At 40.9% G+C, this 20508-nt stretch overlaps 1 protein-coding gene across 1 annotated transcript in view; it reads right to left on the bottom strand.

Moving 5' to 3' along the window:
* Positions 1–20508, bottom strand: part of nbas (NBAS subunit of NRZ tethering complex) — a 185847-nt gene that overhangs the window by 22469 nt on the left and 142870 nt on the right. The window contains exon 50 of the mRNA XM_080514319.1: positions 1943–2082. Coding sequence (XP_080370445.1) covers positions 1943–2082 — 140 coding nt within the window. The remainder of the gene's footprint in view (positions 1–1942; positions 2083–20508) is intronic.

Raw genomic sequence — 20508 nt, 5'->3', positions numbered from 1 at the left:
AGGACCTTCCCTGATTATGTTGCCTTCAGGGACAGTTGGCACTTTGAAAGATAAAAATCAACATATTCTACACACTGTATTCACCTGATACCTGTTAAACTGAGGACAAACTTCACTCTTACTGGACAATTCTTGGCAATTACAAACATATATAAACTGTAAAATATTCTAGATGTCAAGTTTAACACCCATACTTAAAGAAACAGTTTCCCATTTCCACATAAGACTTTGGAGCAACACAGTGTCACAGCACAGATTACAATGGCGTCCTCTTCTTCAGGGCAGCCTGCCCGCGTACAGGTGAGCAATGTTACTTTTTGGCCCCATTTACATGACGGCGTTTCATGTGACAACATCTAATCCATTTAAAAAAAAGTGTTGTGTTTACACAGCAGCAGTGGACACATAGACAACGAAAAATTCGTATGCCGTATGTTTTGTTGATGAAACCACACAGATATGTGTGCAGGGAACAAAACGCTATAAACGTGAAAACAATGGAGAGCAGCCGACATCCGTATGGACTGATGACGAATCGAATGCAATCAGGGGTGAGTGTCAATTATTAAACTACCGATATGGACGATAAAGCTAGAATACTGACCACAAGTCAAACCACGATGGTTTCGCCATGTTTGTTTACAGGCGGATGAGCAGAAGCAACTATTTATCATAGGGGTGGGACGCGGATGCGCAGCAACAACGCTCTGTCACCTCCAGCCATCTCAGCAGGAGGGAATCGCAACCGTGAGACATTTTCATAATATCAATTCATATTTACTGTACATCAAATTACAGTATAGAGAAGTGTTCAGCACTAATTTAATTTTGACCTTCAGTAAAAAAAAAACATTTTTCAAACTTTAAATTCTGGTATTTTAATAAATTTTAATAAAGGTTGTCTCAAAATGATAGGGGAAAAAATTATTTTAGGCCAAAAGTTTAGTTATGACATACTTGAATATTTTCTACTTACTCCTATCAAAATTTTTTTGAAAAACAAAAACTCTGTCTCAATGGAGACTAGGACCAAAGTTCAGTTCAGGTACGCCCTCTTAGGTGAGGCACAGTACCTGGCTGACTCACCTGCTGAATTTTCTCTGCACTTCACTGTATGATAAGCAGACCATTTCTCTCACACATACATTAAAGGCATGACGCAGACTCTAGAGAGTCATGCTGTATAACAAATATTTCTTTAAAGTTCATATTGGCGATATGCTGAGGAACAGAAATGGGCAGCGTTATGTGACCCGGTTTGTATTGGATCACAGTCAGACATGAGGCACAGCTCTCACCCGGGATTTCTGCCCTGTGTTTGAGCGTGAAATACTCATATTCGGTGATTTTTTACTTAATAAAATGTCAAAAATATGTAGAGTCATACTAAAAATGCATCTTTAACACAAGTCATTGGCAGACTGATCCCGGAGTTTCATTAGGAGACACTGCATTCACCTCTATTGTTATGCAGATGATACACACATGTATTTATCAATAAAAGTAAATGACCACTTATCAGTCTTGAATCTCATCTCAAAAGCTTAGATGACCTGCAAGTTTCTGCTCCTGTTTGGTTCTTCTTCACCATCTGTGTCCAATCTTGCTCTGATTGTCACCATTGCAGGTGAAAGCTGCAACGTCTGTCTGGTTCTGCTTTGCTTTCTTCCTAGGGACTTTCTTCTCTACGCTCTTTTTACTTGCCAGCATGAGCTGGGTTTAATTATGTAAAACTGCCATAGGATGGCTACATTGTAATTAGCACTATGTCAATTACCCAGAATTGAAATTGAATTGAATTAGTAGCTTACACTTGTCTAATCTAAGCTGATTAGATGCTGGCAGTATTTCATAATTAGTGGATACTTCAAAGAGTGGTATGAACCTTCCAACAAAATCTTCATGAAGACTAATGACGAAAAAGTAGGAATATATGACTTACACTTCTTCTTTCATCATAGGCGGCCAAGCTTGTAAAAGGAGAATGAGCAACTGGAAGTCCTCAAACGTGTGTGCCGCTTCCAGAAGCTCCTGGAAAAGGGCAAATCGTTTGTCCTCATTCTCCACATCTTCTATCTGGACCTGAGAAAAAAGCACAGGACAGAAATCAGGAATCAGTTTCAGACCATAGATTACAGGACTGTGAGGATCATGATTTCTAGATTTACTCCTGAGCATGAAGAACAATGTGATGCTTTAAGGGCGTTTAGAGAAAGCATCCATTTCTTTCAAAACCTGCTCCATGTGTGATATTGCAGTTAAATATATGTTATGATGGATGCTTGTATCATCCACTCAGAAGTTCCCCCAAGCAATCTGCTATGCTGGCCACTTCCAGCAAACATCATCCAACATGACAACATGACAAAAATATGCAAGCAGCTTTCAGAGATTTCAAATGAAGCCTTGCCTCCAACACACTTGGAAACCTAACAATTGCAGTGGAAGTTGTGGACAAGATATTCTGAAATGACATTCATTTTGAATGTAGTGGAAAATCCCACACAGTCAATCTGGAACTCTATCAAATCCTTCAATGCTTCAAATGGAGCGCTGAATGGACGGAACAAGGCTTTCTGTGCAGTGGCATAATTCATTGTTACTTTAAAATAAAAAATAAAAAATAAAAATCACCTGTGGCTAAACTTGCTCTGCACTGCTTTGAGGAAGAGAGTTATTGAGGGGGAGAGAAAAGAGAATGAGCGTGGGTTAATGTGGAAAAAGTGGGAACGGAAGGTGGTGGGGAGAAAGTAATTAATTTTCCTCTCCAAGGTTGGGTTCTACTGTGATTTAACAGTTCAGAGAGCCGCTGATTTCTGAGGGGAAAACTACAACCTGCCAAAGCATGGCTGCTATAAAAGCAGCGTCGCGCACAGAGAGAGAGAGAGAGAGAGAGAGAGAGTGAGCGAGAGAGAGAGAGCGTGAGAGAGAGAGCGTGCGAGAGAGAGAGAGAGAGAGCGAGAGAGTGTTCGTTCTGTGATATTTAGTATTCAATATACAGTGCTACTTAAAGGGTATTCATAGCAATTTAACATGTGCAATTACAGTACAGGTAAACATGCCCCTTGTGCACTGCGGCCAGTTTAAAATTTACCTCGAAAGTCTTCATTAGTGTCCTGGCAATATGAGACTATCCTAATGAGAATGTAGGCATAATATACATATCGAATGCAGTGGGATTGCAGGACTTACAAATTATTGAACCATGCAAACTTTCAGAACATGTACGGCTAATATATGTGTCAATTAATTCTTCTGAGGTCAGTTCACAGATAAAGCATCATTATAATTGTTCATTCTTGCTTTAGAAGGGCACCATTTTTTTTTTTTTTTTTTTTTAATTAGTGTGGACCTGCCGGAAAATAACATCTTATGAGTCAAAAATCTGCCAAAAACTCAGTTTATCAGTAGTTGTCTAGTATTTAATCACCATGGCGTTATTGCTGAATGTAAAAATACATTATGCAACTTCACAGTCAATGACTATAGTTACAACTGTAAGATAACTGCAGCAAAGGTCATCTTCAGCAGGCCCAACAAATGCATAGATACAGGTGATGGTGACCTTCAAAGACGATAACAAGATCTAAAGTTGCCTGATCAGGCTTGAACTGACAGTATTTTAAAAACTGCACTTCAAAGTTAAGACTGCACGTCGTGTCGTGATCATCATCATCCTCAGCTCACGCCAAGAAGACTCAGACCAATTCCAGGTCAGGGACTATTTGTGTGACCTTTCTATGGGCTTTTTAAAAAGTGCTTTGCTTCCCTCCACAAGCTGCAGACATGCACGTTAATATGTATGATGGTCTCTGTGTCAGCTCCTTAATTGATTGGACACCTGTCTCGTAACAAATGTCAGCATTGAATAGGACCATCTTACTGAAGCTGGATAAAGCAGCTATCGGGGAATGAGCGATGGATGGACAGGCAGAAAAGCTGCCCATGCGAGCAGTGTCATGTGGCTACCATTTCTAATGTGACAGTTTTTTGGTTCACCATTTTGAGATGAATATTTTTAACTTAAATGATGAATAATCGAGTTTTTGTTGTGGTGTTCTATCTTCTCGAATCACATGTTTTACATTTCTGCAACAGCTTTATCATTGACGGACAGGATACATCAGTAAGTTTGTCATCTTAAATATTTTACCACGGTATCTTTACATTTCAGCCTGAAGCTCTGCTGCAACCCACACAGAATCAATTCAACACTTGGTCTTGCCATTGATTGATCCTTTAGTTTGATGGTCAAGGCCTGATGAGCTGAAGTGATTAACGGACGATCTACTTGCTCCTTTCGCTGTTGCTTACACCAGCCCAGTTGATGACTTCCCATTAGGGAGTCCTCAGATCAGCTGAAGCCTTTATCTGATGCTCCAACTGATTCTGAGATGAGGCATGATGAACCTTTAATTTATGCTTCGAGCCGCATGCCAAATAACTGGCAGCACAACAGATCCACTCCGAGTGTTGCAGCCAATTGCCTTATGATGGGGAATTGGGGGAATGAATGAGTAAAGCTGAAGCGCAGGACCCTCTGGAAATGGAGGTCATTTGGGAAACAGAAATGGAATCTTAACTACCTGTAAAAAGCCTTCACTGCAATCTAAAGCTCTCAAATCCATCACTGAATGTAAACTGCAACCCAGAGCCTGTTCATCATTGTTATTGCCTGAGTGCATTATGAATACTGAACACTTTCTAACTACTGAAGCATTTTATAAGTTTTACGGCCACATTCATTCATTCATTATCTTTGAGAATTCAATGGTTTGCAAGACCTTGGGTTTCCCCGATAATGTCCTGATTACATGTTCCACCGCAGAATAGTAAAAATGATGAACTGCATATAAGCGATCGCATCACACACACACACACACACACACACACACACACACACACACACACACACACACACACACACACACACACACACACACACACACACACACACACACACACACACACACACACACACACACACACACACACACACACACACACACACGCCTATTGTTGACGAATTAAATCACTGCCAATTACAATGTGGCCGTGAGGCTTTATTTTCTTAACAAGGACCGATGGCAATTAATTATGCCAAGTGACTAAAATCAACATCTCACAGACTTCCGTCTAACCACTGCCCATTAATTATATGCGTGCCGTTTGGCTGTATCCTCGTCCCGCAGTGGTGTGAGTGATGTAGCGACAAAAGGTCTTTTAAAAATACAAGATCCATAGTGTAGCATTTTCATCCAGCCAGGTAACTAAAGCTGCGGTTCCACTGCACTTTCTGTGCCGGGGCGGGTTTTCATGCGGTCCGACTGAAAAAGTTGTGGATGGTATGGAAAGAAATCGCAACCACCAGCTACAATTTTCCGCGACCCCCTCCATTGAGGTACCTCGAACCGAGGAACGGCTCTGTGAGGAGAAGCGACAGCGCCACTGTCTGCTGATTGGTGGTGACGACCGCGACGTTCGACTTGCCCAACATATTTAAATATTTCATCTGCCGTAAACCCTCCCGTTGTCGTTTACATATGCCACTTTGCGCTCACTGGTTGATTTGTTAACTGGGTTTATAGAAATGTCGGTTCGCAACACAACATTGCGGTCTTTTAACGAGATACAGACACATTGCGGTACCGTAACGTCCCGCTCCGTCACGTACTGTGCGGTGGAACTGCGGCTAAAACGGTCAGCTGGTAAAGAGTCGGTTAGTCAATAAAGTGTAGCAGTTTTCACACATTTACACAACTTTTTTCAAGTGAAAAAGCATATCTCTTTTTTGCATTCCTGTTTCAGAAAAGTTTTGCATTTCCACGGCAATGGCAGAAATGCTGAAAATGCAGTTTTCATACTGGGTCACTGGGTGCTGTTGTTAAACATTCACACATTATCAATCACTTAACTAAGAGAGTGGAAAGAACAACAACACAAGTAGAAAAAACATATAAATAGCTTCCATTACATATAAGCCATCTACGTAAACTAAAGGGTAAAGCTGTAATGGTAAATAAGCACATTTTCTATTAACAGTCATTCATGTCAGTTGGTTGCAGATGTGGCTGCTGCAAAGAGGTCAGCAAACAATATCGTATTGCAAATAATGTTGTGCAAGACAGAAGCGCACGTACATAAATACACACACAAAAACTGCACATTTTTGCTGCTTGTAATTTCAAGCATGAAACCATTTCTTCCCCTTGCTCGCATAGGAAACACTGTTAAATTATGCCGAGCGCATGCTTGCCCACTCTGACTGGAAGTAGCTGTGCTTTTAGCAAAATGATACACAGGGACATTGAAAGCAAGAGGAAAGCATGGAAATGAAGTAAGCAGACAGGAGGAGGCTGAAGTAAATGGAACTCATGGTAACCAGCTGGTGCTTTATTGTTCTCTGACAACCTTTTACTCTTCAGCACAGGAACAAGTGAAGAACTGCATGGAGGAGTTTTTGTATATCATGGTGTATGTGTGCAAAAAAAAAAAAAAAAAATGTTTGAGACTTGACACACTTTAGTTGACAGTACTTCAGAAATGTATGAATCATATAGGCTGTGTTGAATTATTTGCCCACTTGGATTTTAAGCACTGATAATGAATTAAATCTGTATCACTATTACATCTAATGAAATGTTAAAAAAGGATCTATGGTTTCTAGTCTTTTAATCACAATGACAAAACGCCAGAGAGCTGTCCAGGAGCAACAGAAAACCAAAAACATGATACCAGAAACAATCAGAAAACCTTTTAGGTATTTCTCTGGACATAGAACGAACAGTGCACAATGATAACTAGTACTGTTGTAGTAAAGAAATATCATCTGCCCAAAAGCATAACTGCTAAAGAAAACAAACAAAAGCTCCCTGATGTAGTAGTTAACAACCATTTCTAGTTACAGCTCTCGGCATATTGCCTATAGCAGACCCCTTTTCATTGTCTGTTTTACCAAAGCATACAGTAAACCAATCACTGATGGACACATATAATCAACAACATGCATAAGCAGCAGCCTCAAAAATCAAAGCAAGGAGTTGTTTTCCCATTTCTGCCATTAAATGTACTCCTGTGGTTTGTTTTGACATGTGCCGATCACATTATGAATGAAAGAGGACTTTGAACTACATTGCACTGAATGCAACACTGTGGTTGAACACGATCCCACTTCCTCCGCGGACACACACCTGTGTTATTAGTCAAGCCAACAAAACGCTATTTCATCAAAACAGTGGCAAGCACCAAAACACATGTTCGCAGTTTAAAAGAGTTTGTGGCTCAGTAAAAGCAATCCTGGATGTGCAGTTTACTGTTAATGTACTGCAAAAACATCAATTCAAAACACAAAGAAATGATGGCTTCTAAAATACTTTTACTGCAATTATTCCAAAGAGAATAACCATCAGGTAGGGTCCAGATCAGAGGAGTCTATGAAAGCTAATTTGTGGAAAAACATATTGCAATACATCACTTTGGAGTGTTGGCTTCAGCGTATTGCAACACTTCACCCTCAACCGAGAACACAGGTCAACGCCAGTCTGCCACTACTGAACGGAGGGCACATGAAGGCAAGGTGAATGTTTGCATAAATATTGAATGATGAGCTACAAGCATTCTGCAGTAGGACTCGAGAGAGAGGAAACGCAAAAGAGCTCTCCAGAAATTCTGTACTTGAGTCTGTTTGTGGGTCTCAACATGTTGTACATAAACACACAGTCTAACTTTTGTGTAAAAAAATTAAATAAATAAAAAATAAAAAAAATGTGAGAGAGGCTAATACACTTCCTCTGGCACGGGGAGCATGATGGCATAAAAAGCTCTGAAGATTGCTGAGATATTTCAGTGTGAAACATGATATTCAATGTCAAAGCAGTAGCTTTTAGCAGGGCATGAAGCCAAACCATACATCCAGCAGCACAAAGCAGCAGCAGCAGAAAAGGAAAAGGTGGACATTGGTTTTCTCTTTACAGTGGGCAGTAATAATTGCTGACCTAAATTCAACTGAAAACCTGCTGGAGAGAAAGCAAATGTCTGGCATTGCAGACACTTCTGCATAATTAAAAGAGTTTCAATGTGCCACAAAGATGCGGTGTCACAATGTGGCAGCAGACGAGCCGGAAGGAGATTCAGGATGGATACAAAAAATGCTTGATGCTGCAAAAGGTTAAACAATTTATTCACTGAGGGTCACACATTTTGTGTCCATGGTGGATTTTGTGATTTCTGTTTGGATTTTTAACTTTTTGGGTTGTAATATTTTCAGTAACTTTACAAATCTTGATAAAACAGTTTAATCAAAACAAATTAGTTTGTGTGCAAAAAAAAACCAAAAACTTTGAACGTCTGTGCTAAAAACTAATGGTGTTAAGTCTTCAAAGCACTGCTTAGACATTGACCTTACCCCCCTATGCATGTCGACAAACATTTCTGGGATGAAACTAATAAAAATGCAGATTAAAATTACATATTTAAAAACTGTAAAATAGAACACACACACACACACACACACACACACACACACACACACACACACACACACACACACACACACACACACACACACACACACACACACACACACACACACACACACACACACACACACACACACACACACACACACACACACAAGTCTGTGTGAGGGAGATCAGGATGAATCGCGATCCAAAGGACAATCTCAGCATCTCAGGAGTGAAAACACACACAAATGCACAGAGTTCACCAAAGGATAGAAATGGCAAGAAAGCAGAAAACGCTGCAGTAGACTGGAAGATGTTTTCCTCACCTCAGCTCAACCTTTACGTATGTGTGTATCCATTTATAGGAACATACATGCACCAAAACACATCAAGGAGCATACAAGCAGGCACGGCTGTTCGGTCCCTACAATCAAAAACAATCGGCTGAATGTCACAGAAGCAAAGCTTCAACAAACCCACTTGATATAATTTCCTCCATATGTCACAGTGTTTCCTGAAGGAAATAAAAAAAGCAACAACAACTCACTTAATAAATATTCCAACATCAAAGCACTCTACTGTAGCCTTTAAAACTGCCTTCAACACTCAAAGGTAATACAGAAGATAATTTTAGACACACACAAACAGTGAATGAAGAATGCTCTGCCATACTAAATATGTTCACAACATTACAGGCGCACATCCATTGATTCAAGTTCCTAATCATGATATTGCTATGTTTGCTATGAAAAGCGAAGGACATGTTCATACTGTAGATATGACTATAGTCCACGCGGAGCCCCGACACCCCTCCCTTGGATTTGCAGCAGATTCTTGACGTGCTGAAGCTTCAAGCTCACCAACACTCTTTGGTTTCTGTGCTGCTACTTCTTTTTAAAATCCCACCAAAGATTTCTATTGGACGTAAGTTTTAGAACATTGAAGAAAAAATATCTGAATGAAGTTTAGGTTAACTTTGGTAACGATCATTAGACTTTCTGCCAAGGCAATGATCACAACAATATTGCGACTTCAGAACTTCCATTTATGCCTCAAGGGCATCATCTCCTACTTCACAACATCCTGGGTTTTCTTTCAAATCAGACACAAAATCAACACGACCAGCTACTGCAACAGAAAAAAACCCAAAAAACATTCAAAGACAGCAGAAGCTACTCCCATGTGCCATTTACCAGATAATTCTGTTCATATCCCAGATACACCATTTTAATATTCAGGTTGTTTCATCTCACCTCCCTATAAAACTCCTTCCCTTTTCTTAATCTAACTGATCTTGTATGCCTCAGTTAAGTTATTGTTACACTGATGTGTGACTTTTCGCGCCTGATCATGAGATCAGAAGCCCCTGGCTGCTACTTCCAACCTCTTGTTTAAAACCCCCGACACCGTGTTTTGTTTTGCTCTGGTGTTGGTTTGTTTTAGTTTGCGTTTCCTTTCAGATGTATCTTGGGATCTGAGAATTGTTGGTACGATTCCCTTGACTCATCTATTCGCCACTCCAAGTCTCTGGGGTGGAGAAAAATGTCCCCATCCAAGATTATTTTTGTTAAATAACCATGATAGTTTCAGTCAACTCCTCCTTGTGTTCTTCTTCTTTGATGAGGACTCATAGGGTCACACATGCGATCGAATAACATCCATTTTTCATGAAATACCAGTAACTCAACCAATAACTACGGGCAGCCGTTTGTTAAATTGTTATATTTATGCACAAATTTGGTCTGTATTTCCATCCAATCAAGATATTAGAAGAGAAAACCGGGATCAAAGTGTCAGACCGTACGTGTAAATAAGACAGCGGCTTCATTTACGATGACATCGCTCCTCCAGCGCTGATGAAGCAGACAGGGTCTGAGGCACAAATAAACATGAGGCCAATTTGCTCGAGGCAATGAGGAAACACTAAAGCAACAGTGGTCATTCAGTTTTTATCTTACGTACTTCTTCTATATAACATAATAGACCATCTAATATAGTTCATCTGGGGCAGACGGAAAAACAGACGGACAAACAGATTCATCAGCGTTCCCACACAGCAACCGAGGCATTTAGCATTTAGCATAAAGAGTTTAAACGAAACACCCCCCCCCCCCCCCCCCCCACACCTCTTCCTCTACCTTTCTCTTCCTCCCTCTACCTGAACCAGGGTCTGTTTTTTTGCCAATTACCCAAATCAAGGTTTGTATCTCCCCACCCCATCTATCTCTCTGTCTTCCCTCTCCTCTCCTCTACCCCCTCACCCCAACCGGTCAGCAGAATGCCACCACCCCTGAGTCTGGTTTCTGCAAAGGTTTCTTCCTGTTAGAGGAAGTTTTTCCTTTCTACGGGCGCAAATAAACCTGCTTGCTCGTGTGAATCCGTTGGGTTTTTCACTTTTCTCTGTTAAAAGCACCTAGAAATGCCCGTGTTGTATTTGGTGCTGTAAAAATACAGTTGAATTGAATTGAATCAGACAATTTCTTATCCATATGAAACTTTTTTCCCTTTTATAAATGAATTACATTCACAACAAGTTTGAACATGCAACTCACTGCCAGAAGCTTTCAGAGAAATGAATGATGGAACACAGTTCTTTTAATTAATGGTTTAGTAAAATTAGTTCCACCTTTAAGTGCTTCAAACATTTCCAGAGCCATTCTGATCATTTGCAAGACAAGTGATTGCCACGTGTTTATTAATCATAGAAAAATGAGTGACTCAATTAAAGCATTTAAAAGACAGCAGAGAACCTAAACCAAGTATAAATATCTCAGGACTCATTTTTTTCTTTCTGCATGAGCTAAGACATGACATACAGGCCCCCTGGTTTATTACAGTTCATATACTGTGAGCCACACTTAGGTATCGCCCACCTCTTAAACATGGACGGAGTAAAACCTTCAGTTACTATTTAAAGTAGCGAAATGATAGAAATTCAAAGCACGAGTAAGTTGTTTTGATAGTCATCTAACTAAATGGATTCCTGTCAAGATAGAAACATGTCAGAGTCGATCAGACGCAGTTCAGAAGATTACAGTGACTAATCAATCAGCCGTTTGCATTGCACGTAGGCATTGATGTGATTAATCAACATGTGGTTAAAAATGAAAATGACATGAGTTATTTCCAGACTGCACAAGTTGAAGACAAACAGCTCAATCACTCACAATCAGCAGAATGTGGAGAACTACTCCTAGCACAAAATCAGTGTTGAAGTTTTGTAGTTACAAATTCAACTTGAAAACATTAAATATCATGTCTGTCAACCTGAACAAAACACGTGTAGGCTATTATCTTTAACATGCAGGACAACTTGACATAAAACACGCCTGTGGTTCAAAGGCAAATAATTGTGCAAAATGTTGTTCAGGATTTAATATTGAAGCTTTTCTATGGCTTCATTGCTTGTCAGTTATTAATTTCTGAAATGTTACCACCTAATGCTTGCCTACAAATCCTATTAATGTCCATGTGTAAAACGAATCAGGTCCCCATAAAAGCATCAAATACTGACACGAGGGCATTACCAGTGCGGCTTCCTGTAAAACCATCAAAAGATCCATTTTACACACTTGTCATTATGGCACGCCGCACACACAGAGAACACACGTCATGTCACCGCATCTGACAAAAGCTGACCTGTGACTGATATGTCCAAGTGTGTGGCGAACATATCATCATCCCCCTATGTGACACGGTGGTAGACAGGTTAATGATCAGTGCTATCATCACTGTCTGTTTTGGCAGCTCTCTGCCTCACGCTCATCACATCTTATTACCACTGCCAATCACAAGAGTGAGCACTACCAATTTCACCTTTCTATCAAATGAGCAGCACAAAGGGAGGACATCATTTTTATCAACTATGATGGAAGAGAAAAAAAAAAAAAATTGCTCCAGAGTGAAATTCACCTTTAATGGTATCTGGAAGGTCCTGGAAAATGCCACAACTGAAATCGTTCTTCATGATACTCGGGGACAAGGATTCAAGGGTGGATAGCCTGCTTTAGGTTCATCATTTGCGTCAATAAAGTAAACAAATAAGCAAATTAGAAGAGAAAGTATTTGGAGCTTTAGCCTTATTCTGGTTAGTTTTTTTGCATTGAGGCAGTTTCTATTTACTGCTCACAACTGACCTATATCCGAACTGTGTTGTGACGGTGTGAACGTTGGAATTCCAGTTTGTGCGCACCAGACCCCAATTTTATGTGGTACTAAATAAGATCTGTATTTGATGTCTTTCAATACGACCACTGCCTTGCATGCGACTTCCACATCATTGACATGAGACCGACGTCACGAATGCGCTGGAGGAAGCGCCGCCACCAAAATGTTCAAGGGCGTGCTCTCTTTGTTCCTCAATCTCCTTCTACGTTCCCTTGTCATTTTGTTTATATTTTGTCGGTTCCTTTTACACAACTACTTGAAAATGGATATACACGCGCTGACTGGTGTAGCATCCGTATTTATTGTTGTAAACATCGTACTCTTATGTACATAAGTAGTCAAGAATCATAAAAATGACAAACATTGAACAACTGATTAAAAATGCATTACGACGCACACTACAAAAATTACCACCATCATCATCCATAATGATAATTGTGTGTACTCATTCTTAATTTAACAAAATATACACATTGTATGTTTTCACTTCAACAGTTCTCATTGAGGAGCTGCTGCATAGGAGTAGATAAAAACAAACACTGAGCTTTGTGATGGAATATTGGATAATCCATATGTACATTTATATGTCAGAATCAGAGTACGAGTTCCTTTCAGTGACGTTGAACTTCGTAAATGTCAATATAATTCATCATCCTTGACTCGTCGAGGATTTGAAGACGTTTATTCAAGGTGGACTAATGAGACTAAAAAAAAAAGTAAAACCCTGACCTCAACCTTTAATCACCAAATGCTACTTTACCTGATTTCCATTTATCTTTCAGTGATTTATCCTTCCCTCAATTTGAAGAAGCAATGCTATCCGAGCAAAAATGAGAAGCATGGACAACCTGTAAGCAAACTGCCTTCAGCTGTCACTGGTGCAAATGAATGAAAACACACTAACACAGGATGGCACATTGAGGTCGAAGACACAGTATCTAAATCTAGATGATGATGCTATCATGATTGTTATCGTCTCTCCTCTACTAATAAGAGGTGTTATGTGACAGTAATGATGTATAAGAGTAATCTTTGATCATATCTTATTGGGGATTTTTTAATCATGAGAAACATCATCGATTTAAATATATTAGCATTGCAGGCGACGCTGAACTTGGCAGCCTAATCAAGGTAAAGCGACTCACGGGACTGCTGGCATTTGAAACATCATTCAAATCCAAGCTGCACGGTTTCTTCCTGAATTTGCATGAGCTGTTACTAAAACACATGTGAACTTTTGCCCCCATCAACAAAACTGCCTGATAATCTTCTCTCTGACTTGGCAATTAGCTCAGTCCTTGACCTGGTAGAGAGAGGAGCGAGAGAGAGAGGGGAGAGAGAGAGAGAACACAGGATGTGGGCATGTCAGTGTATCGGACTGGGAGTGCCAGTGGAGCTGTGGGATGCAGAGATCTCTGCGTCTGGCCTTTACTGAGTGCGCGCCGAATGAACTCATCAATATTCATTGACCTGCTCTGGCTAATGTCCCCAGCGACGGGCAGAATAAAGTTGCAGAGGTCGCACACTTCACAAGGCAAGAGGGAGGCAGATAGAGCGAGGGAGAGAATGAGTGATGCCGTGGAATTGAGCAGGAATTGTAAGAGAGAGCAGGTTTCAGACGAAATGAAAGCAAAGAGAAGCAAACTGCAAAAGGGCAAAGCCTCGGGGCCTGCAGGGGGTTAGGGAGTTTATTATGACTTGAAAGTGATCACATAAAACATGCAGTGAAAACATAAGTGCAAAGATAAAGACACACGCAAACACACCTGTACAGAGCAAACACACACACACACGCACACTTGTGTATGCAAAGTGTGACATGACAACAGGAGAGCAATGAGAAATAAATATCACTTTTCTAACCTCTCCCTCTGTTCTGGATGCTTTTCCTCCTCCCTGTAGTTTGTGGTGGATCTACATTGTAAAACATGACACTTGAGTATACATGATGGCACACGTCTCATGAGGGGAAGAAGACGAAGATAAGAGGCGGGGGAGCTCAGAAGTGAAAACACAGAAGAGGAGTGGTTCCAAAGTAGAAGTGGATCAGTGTTGGGAGGAAAGAACAAGCTCGTACCTTAGAACCATCTTGACACGCATCTCCTTGACATGATGCCACAGTGGCACACATTAACATGACACACAGACTATCAGCTGCCTCTCTGGTATATTTGAATATTAAACCCGTTTGTGCCGGGACTCCGATTTCTCCTTAATCATGCATGCATGCATATAAGGGCCCATGAATATTCAAGTAGCGAGGGAGGCCAAGGTGAAAGGACGAACGGCACTAAGTGATCAGCACGTTGGTGTAGGTGTAACTCCACAGCTGAACATGGAAGCATACGTACAATTAAGTGCAGAATCTGTTACATGTTTCAAATGTGAAATTAAACTTGATGTAGTCCAAATTCAAATGCAGGTGACGGCCCTGGACGAACACACTCGCACACTGTTAACGTGAAGCTTTTACCTGCTGATACAAAGCAGCAAAGAACAACAACAAAAAAAAGATAAGTCGCACTCCAGCTTCATCTCAGATTTTACCGTCTTTCTCCTTCGCTCTTATCGGGCACTTTGCTGCCCACTCCTATCACTCCAACTGTCCTCAGGCTCTTTCCTCCGTACTTCTTTTCTTGTCTGTCTCCATTTCAACGTCCCGTGTCTTCTTGTTTATTTTATTGTGCTGCCTCCTCTCTGGTGCTTTTTTGACTGAATCATCAGCAATCCCACTGAGTTGACAGCGTGCTGTGGCTCTTCTCTCCTGGCTCCCGAGTTTAAAACTAAACATAAAGTGTTCACAGGGAGCATAAAGAAAAAGCTGCCAAAATAAGCGGAATAACAGTGGGGACTTGGCTATCATGACAGTGACCCCTGATCTGTTGCATTAGACTCTGTCCATAAGATAACTTTCTCGACCCCATCACATTTATTATTTATCTACTCAGGGAAAGGCTCCTCTCTCGCTCTGTTCTCGCTCTGTGCAGCCCTCTCCCTCCAGTCTGAGCTCATTCACTTTCATCAGACGAATCTCTCTCAGCTTTTCTCGTTTGGGTTTCGACTCACTTCTGCAAAGCTAATTCATTAAACACAAACCTTGGACTTCCCACAAAGTTATCTTCCACTTATCTAGTTTGTAATTTGAGGCTGCATAGTGAAGGAGTGGTTAGGATTCCTGTCCTATAGCAGGAAGGTCACCACTTCAAGGTTGGGATTGGAGGTCTTCCAGTGTGGAAATTCGATGTTTTCCCTGGGCAGGTGGGTTTTTGTCCCTGTACAGCTGTGGATGGGTGTGTGATTGTTTGTCTCTGTGTTTTCCCTGTGATGGCATGACGACCCCGTCCAGGGTATAAACTGCCTTCGCCCATCGTCAGCCGAGATCGGTTTTAGTGCACCGTAACTCAATAAAGCGGTACAGACGATAGATGAAAACTGCACCAACAGCAACTTCCTTCCATCTGACAAAACATGGCGTGTGTGTGTATTCCTGTCATATCAACAATGTCGTTACGACAAAACAGTTTGCCATCCATCTGTGTGTTTTATTTTGTATTCTGCTATGTTTTTTTCTTGCTAAGGCTAATCTTACTGCCATATTGTTGTACAAATTACAAAAGACCATCATATTTATATTTACATCAAGAAAAGAAAGCATACAAGGACAAACAAACTTAATTGCTAACAAAGATATTGTCCGAGGCATGCACTCTTTTGAAAACACTCAGCTTTTAAATACTTTTTAGTGGAACCTGCATGTGGTCTCCATGTCAACACAGTGAATTGATTTGAAGAGCTCCGTCTGCCTGTGTATGCATATGCATGCCTTAATAACAACCCTGTATATATTATACGGTGTGCAAAAACAGTGACGATTTATAATTTTCTGCTTAATTGGTGCATACACAATGAAAATCAACACCTCACCTATAAATGGAAGTGAGAAATGAAGGAGGGAAAAAGAAAGACGGAGGAACTGCTGGAATACTATAAGTGGATGATGAAATGATGAGGGCAAAAAAAAAATCAAGAGTGGGAACAACACGAGTACATGTGGTGATGAAAAAATGGCAAATAATAAAAAAAAATGAACATAACGTATTCACCCAACTTCTATGTCTAAATATCTTTTGTGTGACATACCTCACCTTGTGACTGCAGTGCAGTTAGAACATCCACAGTTTGGGGCGAAGTGGTGGAGTTTCATGTTCTGTCTGTGTAATACATTTGCTTTCTGGGTAAACCACTTATCTGCCAAAGTTCATAAACGTAGATTAGAGGCTTATTGTTGACTCGAAATAGTCGTATGGGTCTGCTGAGTCTGCTGGGATTGACTGGAGTCCACATAAACCCAATCTCTGCTTCGACTCATGAGGTATGGAGGTGAAAAATGGCCACTTGAGTGTTTCTGCACATCCAACCTGTTAGGGCTGCCCAGTCCCTCAACCTTGAAGCACCTAATGACCCTACTAATAAAAGAATAAAAGTGGAAACAACCTAATCGTATGGAGTAAGACATTTGAGATACCAAATCATTTTTTGTTGAAGTGAACTTTAAAGTTAGCAGTGAACACACATCTTTCACATCCCTGGGGGAAATCCTGTATCCAAAACATTTGATCAGCAGATTGATGTATGGATGTGCAACAACTTGAGAAGAACGGCCTCTGGCTGTCGCAAATGCTGAAGCATAAAAAGGACATTGACATTTTGAAAGGTGAAATGATAAAAAAAAAAAAAAAAAGGCCTGGGGAAAAGTCAAATAGGGGCAAGGTCAGGTTGCTGCCGTCATACAACTTCACAGTCGGCTCTCCTTCGCTTGGCTCATCCATATTAGTTAGACGGTGCACTGGAAGGCCAAACAGCACAGCACCAAAACACTGTCACAGCCAATGATCCATGACACTGACGGGGGAAGAGGGGCTTGTAGCATTAATCACTGATCACTACTGATGGGCTCAGATGATACATTTTCATTGCACCCTTGTCCCAAAGCTGTGCAACACTCCGAGCCAACACAGGTGTGGGGTCCTTAATGCAATGACCCGGGGCTCATGTGCGTGCATTTTGTTATAAGCCTTTCGTAGCCATTAATGCTCGCGCTGCCATGGGATTTAGAACAGTAATTAGCATCTTCACGGAACAAAATCAAGGCCACCGCAGAGATGGCATTACACTAACAAGCATGAGCACTAAGCGCGCATGCAGAACACGCACGCACAGCCACACACATTCGCTTTCTAATGTCACCTCTTTGTCTTTAAAATGTCACAAATAAGATATCCATAAGTATAATGTTGTTAGCAACATAAAGGCCAAATTCCCAATATACACAAAGACAGGCGCACAGACAAAACAGGCCCTCCGATCTTGACGGTGGTGACATTTGGATGCTCTGCTATTACGACTAATCATTCAAAATTAAGTCACAAAATCTATTCCTGGCTTCACCTCTCACACCCTCTAAGCCGCTCCTCCCGTATCACGTCGCTCCCTCCTCCACGCTGCCTAAATGTCAGCATTTCAATTGGGCTCGTTATTACTTTCCTTTTTAGGTTCCTCCGTGGCTAAGTAGTGTGTCAGGATGCCGAGGAAGGGAGGGAAGATGATGTATCTGAGTGGTGAGTGGAATATCCTCCTCTTTTTCAGTATCATCTCTGCATCTTGGTCCCCCTTTATATCTTTTATCCATCATTATCCCACTGCTCTCTCACCGTTTCCTTCTGATATATCATCGCCTGGTCCGTGCGAGGCAGCGGCTGTGAATCACACAGTGGCCTTTCCACTGACACGGCCCGGCCTGACCCAGTCTGGACATAACCGGGCCAAACAACATCCATCATGACAGCGTCGGTCTGCTTCCATCACATATTGGCCAAATGGATTACGTCCGTGTATTCGCCTGGTTTTACATTCACAGTTTGTTTGGATGTTTATGCAAAAACATGCAGAGTGGAGGTAAAGACAAAACAAAACAAAACAGATCACAAGGCGTCTCTGATCCAAGCACAGTTTGTGAATCTGAGAATGTCCTCCTTTACTGTGAACGAGGTGTGCACCAAACACAACAGGATTACGCCAATCAGATCTGTGGGATGCACAGTGTGTCAATGAAACAAAAACCGTCCAGTTATTATCCAGAAAAACAAAGAAAGCTGTGGCGTAAATAACCTCGGCGCTAAATCCGTGGTGATGATCACAGACGCTTTACTCTGTATGTAAATTTGACCTCCAAATCATCCGGGCAAAGATAGCTTGGGTATCAGAAAACACGCAGATAAAACAGCTGATAAAACACTTTTATGAAGTCAGTATATACAATGAGCGCACAGTGTGAAAGGGCTGCTTGTAGTGACAAACGACAGCTAATTATATTCTCAGTCTGCAGGTACTTTACAGCAGAAAGCTATAATGACTTGGATACCCTGGGCCTCAATTGTTTTTCATTAGTTTCAGTGCTTTAACTCTAATCTTTCCTGTTTATAAAAACAGTCATTACCCGATGAACACCAAAAAGCACAGCGATGCGGACGCCAGTTGTCAGTTTAACTGTGGAACATTTAGCTGCTAAAGAGGCTCACTTTTCACTCAGACCTTCGACACAGAAAAGAGCCGAAATGACAGTGAACGCCAGGCTCAACAATTGTTGTGTTGCCAGAAACACGACTTCAAATGAATACTAATGACGCTCACCGTCTGATGGATTTGAAAATATATGCTCACAAGTTCAACGTATCAACTTCGAAAGTGATATTAAAAAAAAAAAAAAAAAAAAAAAAAAAAAAAAGGGCAATATGTCTGTGTTGTCTTTAGAGCTGGTTTGAGCTGAACCAGAGAGGGCTGGAAGCGTTGCTGCAGCTTCAAAGGGACTGTTTTTCTTTACAGAGGGCGGGGGGGGGGGGGGGGGGGGGGGGAGTGGTGCATTCGTTTGTACCCCGAGCCCCGTGGTTATAGGTGTGAGAGCGAGAGACAGACACAAACAGGTGAAAGCATGCATTATGAACAATACACAGTGATGAGCAAGCGACCTGCAGCGTTCGCCTGCCATAGCGCGGTACCAAGTTGACGACACTTCAATGTCGAGATGTTGTTTGACATTTCGCAAACATGTGCACGTTAAGTTTTTTTGTGGAAAATAATTACGAGGTCGATTAGATTATCTCAGCGCAAAGCCGAAAAGCGTAGGGAAACACCGAGTGGCTTCAACCAAATCTACGAGCCAGCCCCGTGCTGAGCTCATTAATTAATACAATATCTCTCATATGTTTGATTTGTTACCTTCAGGCAAAGCCTGGCTAAATAACTCACAGCCCTCACGCTCGGCTCAGGTAAGCGTTTCCTTCATATTTATAAGTGTTAACACCCGTGGAGATCCACAGTAACTTGCAATGTTTCTACAATAAATCCATACTGGGGAAAAAAAGAAATGTATTACAAAAATCAATGGATTTTCTATTAACTTGTGCTTCAACCAAAACAAGTTCACATTAATATTTAACATGTCCATTGATTAAGAAACTATAGAAATGGTGCAAAATCACAACATTATTATTCTTATTTATCGATTTCCAATTTTTCTTAAAAATCCTCATTTTCTGGGGATTTTGGGAGAAAGTATAAACATAATTCATCAATTACAGTTTATCCAGCCATTGTGTATTTCAGCATATGGAACAACTGGTTGTGATCTTGAATATGAAAAATGATGTGATCAACTTAATTTCTTCAAGTTGTCTTTTAGTTGACAAATGAAGTACTTATTTTTATTGCTCATTTTTGGCATCATTTGAAATATTATTTGCTATTAAATAACTAAAATAAACTTTTATCTTAGAAGTTTTTAAAAACATTTTACAGTAATGCCAATAATGAGAAAAAAAGA

Source organism: Blennius ocellaris (genome assembly GCF_963422515.1).
Source record: "Blennius ocellaris genome assembly, chromosome: 18".
Lineage (NCBI taxonomy): Eukaryota > Metazoa > Chordata > Actinopteri > Blenniiformes > Blenniidae > Blennius > Blennius ocellaris.
The sequence above is the reverse complement of the archived record's forward strand: the minus strand, read 5'-3'. Positions and strand labels throughout refer to the sequence as shown.